This window comes from Nerophis ophidion, linkage group LG24 (assembly GCF_033978795.1).
Source record: "Nerophis ophidion isolate RoL-2023_Sa linkage group LG24, RoL_Noph_v1.0, whole genome shotgun sequence".
In the NCBI taxonomy this organism is placed as follows: Eukaryota; Metazoa; Chordata; class Actinopteri; order Syngnathiformes; family Syngnathidae; genus Nerophis; species Nerophis ophidion.
Genome location: NC_084634.1, coordinates 5,464,933 through 5,481,107, shown reverse-complemented (window position 1 = coordinate 5,481,107; position 16,175 = coordinate 5,464,933). Strand labels below are relative to the sequence as shown.

General features: G+C 36.2%; 1 protein-coding gene across 1 annotated transcript; it reads right to left on the bottom strand.

Moving 5' to 3' along the window:
* Positions 1 to 319: 319 nt before the first annotated feature.
* Positions 320 to 15,747, bottom strand: LOC133542452 (gastrula zinc finger protein XlCGF57.1-like). Its single transcript, XM_061886595.1, has 3 exons — positions 15,359 to 15,747; positions 14,346 to 14,612; positions 320 to 4,043 (listed from the first exon to the last, which is right to left on the bottom strand). The coding sequence occupies exons 1-3, from the start codon at positions 15,459 to 15,461 to the stop codon at positions 2,503 to 2,505; spliced, it is 1,911 nt and encodes a 636-aa protein (XP_061742579.1). The 5' UTR covers positions 15,462 to 15,747; the 3' UTR covers positions 320 to 2,502.
* Positions 15,748 to 16,175: the final 428 nt, after the last annotated feature.

Genomic DNA, 16,175 nt, shown 5'->3' with positions numbered 1-16,175 from the left:
AGTGTAATTATATATAATTATGTATCTAATAACCTTCCATTCTTCACTGCTTGATTTAACTCTCATTTAATTTTATCCAGAGAGAACTTGACCATAAAAAGATGGCTGCACATCAATAAACTGTCACTAAACTTCAATAAAACTAAATATGTCATTTTTGGATCTTATAATAATGTCAAACACAAATTATGAAAAGAGTAAAGGTAATCACATTAGTGGAATATAACATAAAAACTAAGCTGGAAACTACATATAAATCATATAAAGAAAACATTTCAGAAATTGTGTGCAATACTAAATAGAATAAATTACATACTCACAAATATTAACTACATTTATTGTACCCAACTTTAGTTGAAGCATACATTGTTTATTGCATAAGGTCTGGGGACATACATATAAAACACTCAAAAAAAGATATTCATATTGCAAAAGAGAGTAATAAAGATAGTAGAATGGATTATAGGGACCCAACAAATGAGTCATAAAGTCACACATTTTAAAAGTAAATGATCTTGTATAAAAGACAACTGTTCAAATGATGTATAAAGTAAATAATAATATGCTTCCAGAAGTGGTCCAGAAGATGTTTCAGATGTGAACCAGTAAATATGAACTAAGAGGGATTTATGTGTACTCAAAAGCAAAGGTATGAACACATGTAAAACAAATATGTACATCATATAAAGGAGTTCATCTATGGAATCGTCTACAATTAGAAAAAAAAAATGTACCAGTTGAGTAATTCAAAAAACCTATACAAAAACACTATTATGAATAAGTGAAGAGTTCATACGCAAAAACCGATAAACGCCATTTTGATAAAGTTTAGCCCAGCCTCGGTAATATATAGTCCACCACTTCTATTGTGGTATACCAAAATCAATTTGTTTGCAAATGCAGACAAATGCCGCTTTTAACGTCATTTAGTTCAGCGATTTATTGCAAAGGCCGATAAGCGCCATGGATCATTTATCACAAAAGCCGATATATCCGTTTGCCCAACCAGCGCTGCAGTACGGGATCACGTGACAAACAAAATGGCAGCGCTCGGACTCACTCAGTGTTGTTATCCACGCATGAATCATTTGGAAGCTTCTCCTGTGAACACTGTTAAGCCAGCGAAAAAAACTGACGTGTTGAAGTTATTATTTGATGTTGGCGCTAGCACGTGTGTCCGTGAGTTTTACACCGCTGCGTTAAACGATGTTGTCGAGCATGGAGCTAATGTCGATAGCGATGATGAGTGAGCTGTTATCTGCACAGGAGTGTTTTTGATGGGCAAACCAGGTTGAGCATTTGTGCTTGTTTTTATTAATAAAACATTGTCTTCATTGCAACACTGTTTTTTTGTTTTTTCATTTTGTGCTGAAAAGCACGAGGTAAATATGTGAGGTCACAGTTCCAAAAAAGCATGTCCGGTTAGCAAGTATGAAAAAACAATGTTCGCAGGGACAGCTAGATTTATACCTACCAAGGGATCGAAACTGTTAAATAATGAAGTAAAGAAATGTGAACAGTTGTTACCTTGAAATGTGGCTTTCGATAAATTTCACGTTCTGTTTTTCTCTCTATCTTTATCTTGAATATTATGCGAAATAACGACCGCAAAGAAAACGATTTTGGAGATATCTGTTTTTGCAACATATCATAATTTGGATATATCTGCTTTTGACGTAAAACCACATCAAACACTCTTATTTGAAAGCCATTCATTACATCAGCATTTCTTAAAAGTTTAGGCTTTCATGACTTGCTTATGTTGATATTAAATAAACCATTGTATGCTTGTATATGTACCGGCAACACCAGCAGGCAGAAAATCGTTAATATACAGAATCGGTCAAAATGGATTTATCTGCTTTTGCATATGAACTCTTCAAGTATAAAAGTGAATTATGAATATCTACACATTAAATGTTTATTGAATGTAACATATTTTATGTACTGTTTATTCTCACCTTTTCAGTCAAATTGTTGTGTTCATTTTAAAGTACACAAATGTGTATATTAACTCATGTACTTGACTGAAATAAAAGCACTAATCTGAAGTGTCTAATCTATAAATGTTAGAATCATATTAACAAGATTGTGTTACACACACAACAATGATGTCACACATGTTATATGTGCTGATGTTGTTAGAAAGTCAAAGTTCAAGTTTTGACAGTTTATTTCAAATCCTGCATCTTCATTTGCTGCTGCTGTTCTCACCAGCACACTTGTGTTTCTTACACTGGGACTTAGAAGAGAATCTTTCACCACACACACTGCAACTCAATACTTTCTCACCTGTGTGTGTTCTCATGTGTACTGTGAGAGCTTTTAATGCAGTTCAAACGGGAGTATGGTTTTTCACCAGCGTGCGTTCTCGTGTGTGATTTTAATTGCTGTCTTTCTATTAAATTTTTACCACATACTGAACATATAAATGGTTTTTCATCAGTGTGTTCTCATGTGTACTTTTAAACTACAATTTACTGAAACACGTTTACCACATTCTTAGCAGGAAAACGTTTTTTCTCCAGTGTGTATTCTCATGTGTTTTTTGAAATGGTCCCTTCGAGTAAAATCTTTACCGCAGAAAGAACATGAAAAAGTTTTTTTTCCGGTGTGTGTTCTCATGTGTACTTTTAAATTGTGATTTCTTACAAAACTTTTACCACATTCTGAGCAGGAAAAAGTTTTTTCTCCAGTGTGTATTGCCATGTGTGTTTTCAAATATTGCCTTTGAGTAAAATTTTTACCACAGATTGAACATGAAAAAGGTTTTTCTCCAGTGTGTATTCTCATGTGTTTTTTGAAATCGTCCCTTCGAGTAAAATCTTTACCGCAGATTGAACATGAAAAAGGTTTTTCTCCAGTGTGTGTTCTCATGTGTACTTTTAAATTGTGATTTCTTACAAAACTTTTACCACATTCTAAACAGGAAAAAGTTTTTACTCCAGTGTGTATTCGCATGTGTTCTATTAAACTTTGATTTCTTATAAAACTTTTACCACATTCTGAGCAGGAAAAACTGTTTTCTCCAGTGTGTATTGTCATGTGTGTTTTCAAACATTGCCTTTGAGTAAAATTTTTACCACAGATTGAACATGAAAAAGGTTTTTCTCCAGTGTGTGTTCTCATGTGTACTTTTAAATTTGGCCTGTGAGTAAAATTTTTACTACAGAATGAACATGAAAAAGGCTTTTCTCCAGTGTGTGTTCTCATGTGTACTTTTAAATTTGGCCTTTGAGTAAAATCTTTACCGCAGATTGAACATGAAAAAGGTTTTTCTCCAGTGTGTATTCTCATGTGATCTTTCAGCATTTGTTTTAGTCTAAAATCTCTACCACATTCTGAGCAGGAAAAAGGTTTCTCTGCGGTGTGTGTACTCATGTGTGCTTTAAAATTGTGCTTTTGAGTAAAATCTTTACCACAAACTGAACATGAAAAAGGTTTTTCTCCAGTGTGTGTTCTCATGTGTCTTTTCATATTGCGACGGTGATTACAAGTTTTGCCACAGTGAGAACATGTGAAGTGTGTGTCGTCAGTGTGACATGTCTTATCATCTTTAGAGTCTTCATCATCAGTGTCAGGAGAGTGTGACGTTGTGTCCTCACTATCTGATAGTGGAGCTAAGAGCTTGTCTGCTTGTGATCCTCCACAGTGGTCTCCATCAGCTTCTGTTGTCATGTGTTGAGTTGAGCTGCTGCTTGGAGGCTCCCCCCCTCCCCTCTCCTCACTCTCACCTTTGACCTCATCACCTTCACTTTTCACAATCACATGGAACTCCTCCAACCATTCTTGACTGATGCTGTGTTCCTCCTCTTCCTCTTTAATGTGAGGGGTCAAGGGAGTAATCGCTTCCTCTTCAAAATGGGGTGTCAGTGGGTCCTCCTCTTTAAAATGGGGGATCCGTTGGTGTTCCTCCTTATTTTCAAAATGGGGAATCATCGGGTATTCCTCTTCCTTCTTAATGTGGGAGGGCTGTGGCTCCTCCGTCCGGATCCTGAAGCTCCACTTCTGTTGCTCAGGGTGAAGATGTTCTTCACAGACGTCTGCAAGACAAACACACCATCTCTGCTCAGTCACACAATGCATTCAGTACTTTTACATGCACTTAGGAAAAACAAGTTATCGTATGAACTGTTTTTCACTATCAATATCCTAATTCACACATTTTTCATCCTCGCTCAAATTAATGGGGAAATTGTCGCTTTCTCGGTCCGAATTGCTCTTACTGCCGGTGGCTCCCATTATAAACAATGTGAATATGTGTGGAGCCCTGCAACTTGTGACGTCAGGTAAAGGCAGGGCTTTTTATTAGCGACCTGAAGTTGCAAACTTTATCGTAGATGTTCTCTACTAAATCCTTTCAGCAAAAATATGGCAATATCGCCAAATGATCAAGTATGACACAGAATGGACCTGCTATCCCCGTTTAAATAAGAAAATCTCATTTCAGTAGGCCTTTAAGGACCTACTTTTAGCGGCGCATTGATCACAGAAGTAACTAGCTTATGCTGCTATATTTCAGTTCAGTTCAGTTTATTTTCAGTCTAACAAAAACATATTCAAACATAGATCACGATTCAAAAATGAATAACATGACTGAAACAGGCAGAAGCAAAAAAGCTTATATGCCCAACATAACATTTTTTACATTCAATTAAGTTACCTTTTCTAATAATTCTGCAACACAAAAAGAAATATAGTCATTCAGCATCCACATTCAGGCTGCCCCCCAACAAATAATACAAAAATATGTACTTACACACATGCACTTTTTTGTAAATAGACAAACATACATACCTTCTAAATACAACATTTAACCAAACAAACATAAATTTCTAGTTCACATAACTTTTAAAAATACATTGTGACATGTTCTTTTTGAAATTAAATACTGAGTCACTCATTTTTATTTCTTTACCAACAGAATTCCCCAAATTAACGCCGAGAACAGATAAACATCGACGTTTAACAACTAATCTTGCTTTTGGTCAAATAAACTTAGATTCATCTCTTAGATTGTATTTGCTGGTCTGTAGAGAGAAGTATTTTTGAATTCCTTCTGGAAGAGGATTTATTTTTGCTTTGAACATTATCTGTGTTATTTTATAATAAACAATATCTTGAAATTTCATAAGTTTTGATTTGACAAATAATGGATGGGTATGGTCATAATATCCTGCTTTGTTTATTAGCCGTACAGCTTTTTTTTTTTTGCAGCAAAACAATATCATTAGTTATGGTTTTAAAAGTGGTTCCCCAGAGTTCTACACAGTATGGAAGTATCAAAGTATAATAAATTGTTAACAAAGAATTATAATTAAGTAATTCTTTAGTTTTATACAAAACACCAAGTGTTTTTGATATTTTTGTTTTTATATCATTTCCATGTTGTCTCCATGATAATTTATAGTCAATTAAAACTCCCAAAAACTTAGTATCAAAGACACGCTCAATTTTATCTCCATTTATTTTAATATTTACTTCCTTAGATACCTCAGTTTTGGTACCAAATATCATAAATTTAGTTTTAGCAATATTAAGTGATAATTTATTCATATCAAACCAGTTTTTAAGCACTGTCATTTCTTGTTCTATTTTTACCAAAAGTTCATTAAAATTTTTTCCAGAACAAAGGATGGTTGTATCATCAGCAAACATAAAAAATGTTAAGAAACTTGATGCATTACAAAAATCATTAATGAACATTGTAAATAACTTAGGGCCAATTATAGAACCCTGAGGAATTCCACAAACTATATTTTTAAATCCATATATTGTATTATCCACCTCAACACATTGTTTTCTATTTTCTAGATAGCTCTTGATCCAGGACAGAGCTGGCCCTCGGATGCCGTACTTATCCAACTTATTTATTAACTGTCTGTGGTCAATGGTATCGAAGGCCTTTTTTAAGTCAATATAGATGGCTATTGTAAATTCATCATTATCCATAGCAGTACTAACCTCCTCTAGCATATGCATTACTGCATACGTAGTTGTTCGATTTTCCCTAAAACCATACTGCTGCTGCTTAAGCAAGGTGTTTTTTTTCCAGAAAATTATTTAACTGTTTTGTAAAAAGCTTTTCTAAAATTTTTGAAAATTGAGTGAGTATTGAGATCGGTCAATAATTTTCCATAAGATGCTTATTTCCGTTTTTAAAAACAGGAATAACCTTTGCTATCTTCATATCATCTGGGAAGTATCCACACTGGAATGATTGATTACGTATGTGAGCCAATGGCTTAGCAATTAAATGAATACATTCTTTAATAATGACCATATCTATGTGATGTATGTCTGTAGATGTTTTACTTTTAAAGGCTCTTACTGTTTGAATTATATCCACTTCTGTTACTCCACTCAAAAACATTGATTTTAAATGAGGGTTTATTGTGTTTTTAGTCAAGCCTGTGTCCTCATAAACAGGTATTTTTTCTGCAAGTGCAAGGCCCATATTAACAAAATAGTCATTAAATTCTTCCACTATCATTTCTTTTTTGTTTAGTTTTATATTATTATCATTTATAAAGTAGCTCGGAGTCTCATAATTTTTACATCTATTACCTAAAACCTGGTTGATTGTGTTCCACGTTTGTTTAATATTATTTTTGCTATCTTCAAATTTCTCGTTATAATAACTTTTCTTTTGCTTTCGTAGAATAGAAGTCAACTTATTTTTATAAATTTTATACTCCCTTTCATTTTGTTCAGTTTTATTTTTTAAGTAACTATCATACAGAACATTTTTTCTATTGGAGGCCATTACTAGACCCTTCGTCATCCAAGGCTTATTTTTACTCACTTTCTTTAGTGTGGACTTCACGACTGGACAGCAGGAATTATAAAGTTCTAACCATTTAAACAGAAATGCCCTGTATGAATCATTACAATTTTCAACATACACCCCTTCCCAGAAACATTTTGAAAGCTCATTCTTAAATGCTTGTATTCTTTCAGGTGTCCTTAATCTTGTTAATTTGAACAATGTTTTTTGTGCTATATTATTTACAATCATACTTTGAATATTCACAAACACTGGAAAATGATCTGTGATGTCACTAAGGAGTATTCCACCTGTAGTTATGTCATGGATATTTGTAAAAATATTGTCAATGAGGGTAGCAGATTCTCGCGTTATTCTGCTTGGTTTATCAATTATTGGTTGCAAACCATAAGTAAACATTTCGTTCATAAAGTCATTAGTTGGTTTATGGGTTCTCCATTTTAATAAATCAAAATTGAAATCTCCACACACAAAGACACATTTCTTGTTAGCTAGTTTTCCAAGTACTTTTAGTAGGCTGTCATGGAAAAGCTCCACATGTGACCCAGGTGTCCTATAAATACAACTCAAATATGCACTACGTTCGTTGTTTATTTGTATTTTTATAGTCATACTCTCCATAACATCATCTATAACTAGACTGTCGATAATTTCACAGTAATATTTTTTTTGTAAATAGAACGCAACACCACCTCCTTTTTTATTTTTTCTATTTATATTATAAAAATCATAACCTTCTAATATAAACATATCATTAATTTCATCTGTCAACCATGTCTCTGAGATGGCAATTGCTTGGAATGTTGATTTTAAAGATTCCAAACACTCTTGTATCTTCTCAAAATTAGCCCTGAGACTTCTACTATTAAAATGAATAAGCGAAAAACCCTTTAAATCCACATTTTTAAAACTATCCACTGAGTAATATGAAACATTTATGTTATGTAATCCACGTAAATTAATTTCTGGATCAATGTCATTACAAAATTCTCCTACTTTATCATCATTCATTTTTAAACAACTTAAATTTAGTTCCTTACAGCTTATCCTGTCTTGAATATCTTCTTGCCCAGCTATACTGCTTTTTTCCTCATCAGAAATATAAAAGTCAAACTCCTTATTAGTCATCCTCCAAAGAAGTTTAACCAAAATATCAATAATGTACTAAAATGTACGATATAACTTAAAAAAACACACATTATCCATAATCCTAATGTCCATATACCATGTGTACCATACATTTTCATTGTCCACATACCATTTGTTGTCCTGATTCAACAAGTTATTTAAATTGTTCCAAGTCTTTCACGTTTTTAATCCATATTGGCTTCATTTGATCCGATTCATTTGGCTTTATGTAGACTTTGCCATGTCTCGTCCATGTAGATTGAATCTTATTTTCTTTCCTGAGAATGCGGCCACTTCTTGCAATTTCACCATTTTTCTTTGTCAGGTGCTCATTCAGATAAATTCCAGTGCCCTTTAGCTTTTTGGACTGTCTCAGCAGCTCCATTTTGTGTTTCTGGTTAACCATCTGCATCACTATTATTGGTCTTGCTTTAACATTCTTGTTTGGAAATGAATAGCATGTTGATATGTTTTGTTTCTCAACGATGATGTTTTTACCTCTGAAAAAGTCCAGGAGTTTTTGCTCAAGAGTTTCTCCGTAGGAGCATCTTCACCTTGGTTCAGCCCAGCTGTAACTCGAGCATAACTGCGGTGTTTCAGCTCTAGTCCTGTGACCACAATGTCATTGACAAGTGATTGTTGCTCCAAATCCTCACATCTCTGCTCCAAAAGTTCAATCCTTTTGTCTCTCTGGATCACATTCTCCTTCAGCTCCTTCACTTCCTCCATGAGGCCCATGATGTTTCCTTGTTGCTTTAGAACCTTGGCAATCTCTTCACTAATGAAGTTTAGAGATTTCTTTATCTCTTCAAGTTACTCTGACAACTTTTTAATTGTTATTGTCATCTTTTCAAGTAATTTTACACAGGTATTTTAGGTAACTTGATGAGCTGCACTGAAGTTTTCAGAAGGCCTGTTTGGGCCTTGATTTGATACTCTTAAAATACCTTTTTCAGAGTCCAATGTTGTTGCAATATCCCCAAAGTAGTGAAGTAAAGTATTCCTTCACCATCAGCAATGGAGCATTTCAAGATATTTGTCTCAGATTCCAGATATATTTGATGAATTGTAGAGAGACTCTGAGCAGGGAGAAGCATTGGCAGCCATCTTTTTTTTTTTTTTTTTTTTTTTTTTTTATATTGACATACTGAGCTGCTTTCTCGCCTCTAAGATGGTGAAAGCTAATTCTAGATTATAAATCATGCCTCTCACTTATGTAGTAGAAGGTTGTGGACATAAACCGAGAACTTGGTCAACTTTGACTTCCAACTTAGACCTGGAGATGGCAAGAAAGACACAAAAATACGCTCTTTTGCACCCACCCTTTTTTAACCCTTTGCGAGGATTAATTCTTCATCTAAACGGGAAGATATGAACATCCCATCAGTCGGCATCCCAGTGAGAGCAGACATTGTATGCTTAAAATGAGCAAGATATGTAAATATGACATGTTATTAAGAATGTTACTACATTACATATATACTTACAGTGTGTATTTAAAATGTTGAAGGGGGTTTTAGGATGTTATTTAGAGCACTTTATAGGCAGAATACAGCGGCTACCAATGACTCAATTTTTTGCTAACGTTTGCTAAGGTTTATTTTCTATTGAGGATGCATTAACCATCGACCTGATCACTGGCCTTGTGGTTAGAGTGTCTGCCCTGAGACTGGAAAGTCATGAGTTCAAACCCTGGCCGAGTCATACCAAAGACTATAAAAACGGGACCCATTGCCTCCTTGCTTGGCACTCAGCATCAAGGGTTGGGGGTTAAATCTCCAAATGATTCCCGAGCGCGGCCTCTGCTGCCCTCACCTCCCAGGGGGTGAACTTGGGGATGGGTCAAATGCAGAGGATCATTTCACCACACCTAGTGTGGGACTACCGTTGGGACCTTAACTTTAACTTACATAGGGACTGTGAATGATTCCAAAAAGTGCAGTTCCCCTTTAAATTAGAAAATAGAACAACAAGATATCATGTGAAGTGAATTATATTTATATAGCGCTTTTCTCTAGTGACTCAAAGCACTTTACATAGTGAAACCCAATACCTAAGTTACATTTAAACCAATGTGGGTGGCACTGGGAGCAGGTGGATAAAGTGTCTTGCCCAAGGACACAATCGCAGTGACTAGGATGGCAGAAGCTGGGATCGAACCTGTAACCCTCAGGTTGCTGGCACGGCCACTCTCCCAACCCCACCACGCCGTCCCCTAAATTAAATCCAAATAAACATTGAAATTATTTTGTTAAAGTATCTGGCTTGTATCTTCAGTATGGAAATAAATTGTTAAGAATTTATCAATATGATACTTGATACTTTTATTAGTAGTACAGTACATATTCCGTACAATTGACCACTAAATGGTAACACCCCAATAAGTTTTTCAACTTGTTTAAGTCCACGTTAATCAATTCATGGTAAATATTCCTTATTGATACTTGTATTTATCAGTATTACATGTAATTTGTGGAAATTGTTGCCCTCTGAGTTTTAAAATTGTGATTTGTATTTACTGTTTTAATTGGTTTCACCCTTAAAATCGTTTTTAATCATATTTATTTTATATTGTTTTTGTATTGGTTTTATTTTTATTTATTTTTTTCAGTCATTGGTGGAGCTCAGGAGAGTTTTTAAATGTTGTTTTTAATATTATTGTGCAGCACTTTGGAAACGTTTTGTTGTTTAAATGTGCTATATAAATAAAGTGGATTAGATTGGATTGGATTGAAATAAAAAAAGGCTGTTTTGTCTTGTTTGTTGAATTAATAGATAGTATATGTAAAGTCAGTGTTTTTAAAGGGGAACATTACTACAATTTCTGAAGGGTAGAAACCAATAAAAATCAGTTCCCAGTGACTTATTTTATTTTTCAAAGTTTTTCTCAAAATTTTACCCATCACGCAAAATCCCGAAAAACGGCTTCAAAGTGCCTGATTTTCACGATCAGTATATCCAACTGTCCATTATCCTGTGACGTCACAGCGTGAAACCACCATAAACAAACATGGCGGATAGCACAGAAAGGTATAGCGATAGTAGCTCGGATTCAGACTCGGATTTCAGCGGCGTAAGCGATCCAACAGATTACGCATGTATTGAAACGGATGGTTGGAGTATGGAGGCAGGTAGCGAAAACGAAATTGAAGAAGAAACTGAAGCTATTGAGCCATATCACGACAGACAGCGGCACGGGAAGAAGCGAGGACAAATCCGGCAATCGCCTTCTAACCAACGATTGGTATGTGTTTGTTTGGCATTAAATGTGGGTGGAAGAAAAGGCTGGATGCAAATATAGCTTCAAATGTGGCATAATGATACAATATGTACATACAGCTAGCCTAAATAGCATGTTAGCATCAATTAGCTTGCAGTCATGCCGTGACCAAATATGTCCGATTAGCACACTCCACATAAGTCAATAACATCAACAAAACTCACCTTTGCGCATTGACGCACAACATTAAAAGTTCGGTGCATCTGCTTTGAGTATCGCAGGATATCCACACATTTTTGCCATCTCTGTCGTAGCACAGCTGTCGTCGGTAAAGTGCGCGGAACAAACGAGGGACTTTCGCATCTTTTGGCCAGTGGTGCAACTTGAATCCGTCTCTGTTGGTGTTGTTACACCCTCCGACAACACACCGACGAGGCATGATGTCTCCAAAGTACCGGAAAACAGTCGAAAAAACGGAAAATAACGGAGCTGATTTGACTCGGTGCGTGTAATGAGATTGAGAAAATGGCGGATTGCTTCATGTTGTGACGTCACGGGTGAAAGGTCATCACTCGACAGGCAATCAATTGGAAGGCGTTTGAATCGCCAAATTCACCTTTTTAGACTTCGGAAATCGGTTAAAAAAATATGGTCTTTTTTCTGGAACATCAATGCATATATTGACGCTTACATAGGTCTGCTGATAATGTTCCCCTTTATCACCAAACCTATGTAAGCGTCAATATATACCTTGATGTTGCAGAAAAAAGACCATGTATTTTTTCAACCGATTTCCGAACTCTAAATGGGTGAATTTTGGCAAATCAAACGCCTTTCTGTTTATCGGTCTTTTAGCGATGACGTCACCGAGGTAACACACCCGCCATATTCGTTTTCACATTACAAACACCGGGTCTCAGCTCTGTTATTTTCCGTTTTTTCGACTATTTTTTGGAACCTTGGAGACATCATGCCTCGTCGGTGTGTTGTCAGAGGTTGTAACAACACTAACAGGGAGGGATTCAAGTTGCACCACTGGCAAGAAATCTGCCGCCAGACCCCTATTGAATGTACCAAAGTGTCTCCACATTTGACCGGCGATGCTAAGACAGACATGGCACAGAGATGTATGGATAACCTGCAGATGCATTTTCAACGATTAAGTCAACGAAATCACAAAGGTGAGTTTTGTTGATGTTTTTGACTTATGTGCTAATCAGACATATTTGGTCACGGCATGACTGCCAGCTAATCGATACTAACATGCTACGCTAATCGATGCTAACATGATATTTACGTTAGCTGTATGTACATTTGAAACTAGATACCCACATTTAATGGGAAACAAACACTTACCAATCGACGGATTTAAGTTGCTCCAGTGTCACAAGATGCGAAAGTCCTGATCGTCTGGTCCGCACATTTTACCGGCGATGCTAATAAGGCAGCCATGCTATGGGCCACTTCATTAGGTACACCCACGCTATGGCCGAATAGCGTCAATAGCTATTCGCTCAATAGCTTCAATTTCTTCTTCAAATTCGTTTTCGCTATCTGCCTCCATACTCCGACCATCTGTTTCAATACATGCGTAATCTGTTGAATCGCTTAAGCTGCTGAAATCCGAGTCTGAATCCGAGCTAATGTCGCTATATCTTGCTGTGGTAACCGCCATGTTGTTTGTATTGGCAGCCCTGTATGACGTCACAGGGAAATGGATAGTGGTTTTGAAGATAGTGAAAATAAGGCACTTTAAAGCTTTATTTAGGGATATTCCGGGACCGGTAACATTTTGAAAAAAATTACAAAAAATACAACAAGCCTCTGGGAACTGATTTTTATTGTTTTTAACCCTTTTGAAATTGTGATAATGTTCCCCCTTTAACTTCGCTTTGGAATTCAAGATTGAGGTGCACTTCCTCCTTTAGACAGCAAGGGGGCAGCATTGCTTAGTTTACAGTAATGTCCATGTTAACAGGAGACAACAAGGAGTTCCTTTCAAGTCTACCTTTCAAGCTAGCTCGGTGACGATTGCAAACGTGTTCTTCTGCTCGAATCTCATGCCAAACAAAGTATCTTCGCTATGTATCATTGAGTAGTATGTTAATATTTGATTGAGTTGTATTATTTGTTGGCTGTGATGTAATTTGGGACGTTTTATGGCCAAAAGTCAGTCTTGCTAATTTTCGTAATTTATACAGTGAAGAGAATGTTAGCATAGTAAAATAGATTGCTGTAGAGCACTTAGATTACATCTTTTGTGGCGTTTATCTATCTATTTAAGTTCATTACACAGCATATTTAATGCTTTATTGTAGCATGCTTGTGTGTTTAAGTGGCTGTGTGTGCATGTTTATAATATAAGCATCCTTTCTGCTTGTATGCTTTCAGTTTGACCCTTTTTAAGGTCAATAAACCTGTGGACTAGAAGACGTATTTCAGAGTGTTTGATCAAGAAAAGGTGTTAGGGTAAAGCCAAGATTTTTGTATTTATCGAGGGCTGCACAAAGGCATTTTAAATAGCATTCCTATTAGCAGAAGAGGTTGAACACCTCCAACATGATGTTCTGTAACATCTCAGAGCAGGGAAGTCTTTTATCAGCAGCTGTTTATTTGAAGTCTTAAAGAAGTCAACTATGTGTGCAGTGCAAGGTGAAATGCAGTTATGTCATCTTCTTCTCAATAACACACACATTAAACTTTCACGTGTGGTTGCTTCCTTATTTGTCATCATTCAAAGCTGATTTTAATGTGTAGCAGCGGCAGCTGAACTCAATGTGACAACGTGTCATAGTTACGTCAGTCAGCTGGAATTAAAAATACAAATAGTTGTGTCGTTAGTCCAGAATATTATCGGTCTTCATGGACGACATAATTAGGAACCAGTACTAAAAAAAATGGTACTTGGTATACATCTCTTATCTTCACCACTAAACCTTTGAAATATGCTGACATATGTGCTGCTAAAGGTAAATAAACAGTAGCCATATTGAATGTTTGCCTTCATTTGACCAGGTGAGGTAAGGAGGACGGCCTCTAGGTCACATGGTTACACCCCAGCAATTACACTGTTGATGATTGATGAGCATTCATTTTTAAATGGTGGTGTTAAAAAAGCAAATATATCTCCATCTTTAGTGATAAATGTGGCCCCCGGATGAACATGTGTCACAAACATTGTATTAGATGATATGTGGATGTTGTGCTTACTTGGACTGTGATGAAGCTGTGAGGACTCAGGTGGTTTGTCTTCATGCTCTTCAGTCTTCACAGAGACAACAGTCAGTGGAAACTTGCTGAGATCAGCCTCCTCCTGCCCTACAGGACACTCTCCCTCCTCTTCCTCTTTAAAATAAGATGGCTGTGGATCCATCTTGTCCCCTTCAAAATGTGAGGGCTGTTGATACTTTAAAGTGAAACTGTCCCCCTGCAGTTTAGGGAGACATTCTTCTTGGTGTCCAATCAGCTGATGGATGTCTACAGGACACAAACAAAACTCATTTTAACTCCTACATGCTAAATATTAAATCGTACATGAAATATAGGGCTGTGGCTATTGAAAATTGTATTAATCAAGTGTTTTACTGGATATGTTTTCGATTAATCGAGTAACTGGATAAAACAGTGTTGCTTGGTTAAAGACACATTTAAGCGACTATAAGACATTTCACTTAATAATGAACGGCCAGTTGGTTTGAGATGGTATGAGATCAAGATGTCATCTTTAGATCAGGCTTTGTTTTTTCGACAATCACTGCCACATTGATGGCTGCACCAACGAACGCCGACATGAAGGAAATAACAGGTCAGTACAGCTTTTACACACATATATAACTTGTCAAACCTGCCAGCTAGCAGGCTAGGTTTACAGCATCAGTTACCATGGTAACTGTCTCCAACTTTGTCTAACCTCTCTTATTTCTGGAGGTAAAACTCTTGAGCTTTACATACTCAGGACTTTGTACTTAGCCTGCTCTCTGGAATATTCCCCCGGTGACTGTGTGACTTTTGTGTAAACATGTTGATACACATTGTTACAAACTGAGAGGAACATCAACCTCGCATAAATATTGTGTGTCTGATACTGTCTCGTTTTTATGAAGAACATAATCAGTGCATCATCCTCACATGACAATTCATCTTCCTATAGACAATCTATTCAAGAATAGTGTTAATAATAAATATAAAGTTAGTAAAGATGTGAGAGTAAGAAGTAAACAAACCTGTTCTGTGTAACACAACTTGATGTTTTTGATGTTGTCGCTCCTTCTCCTCTTTTGTTGGACAAAGTTCCTCCTCGTACTCTGCTATGGTTCTTTCGCACATTTTCACACAATCACAACACTTTACACTCACACTTGATCTCTGCTTAGCGATGTGTTTTGATCACTTCCGCCTCTCTTTGTTAGCAGCTAACAAGCTAAGCTAACTAGCAAGCGAAGCTAGCGCTCAGACTAATATAACCGGATGCAAACAGTTATTAACGATGTTTACTCTATTTACTAGAGTGTAATAAAGGACATATATGTGTACATGGAGGCACAGATTAAGAACACTGAACTGTGACGACTGCAATAACGTCTTCACCGTCAGACGCCATCTTGCTTTGTCCTCGCCGTGTTTGGTTCGCGCGCAGTGTTGTCAGATCTCGCGAGAGAATAAAACAACCAGCTCTTTTCCAAATCTTTTCTTTTCTTAGTTTATTTCGAACATGACATACATACAACATTATACATCAGGTAATTTCATAATTTTTGCAATACACATCATGTCCAAAAAGGAGTAGGAAGAAGCAAAGCTTATTTAATCCTACTCCTTTTCCACTTCAGAGCACCCACAAATATTCACTGACCTTCTTTACAGCAAAATATCAAAATAGCAAAATGACATCTGTGAGTGAGTAACACAGCAGTTTTATAACCTGTCCCTAATTATTTCAGTCATTATTAACATACTAAGATGAAGAATATATTTTTTTCAATAAGTTTGAAAGTGTTTCTCATAATACTTCTTCTTTGTACTTTGTAAGCACTATTAATT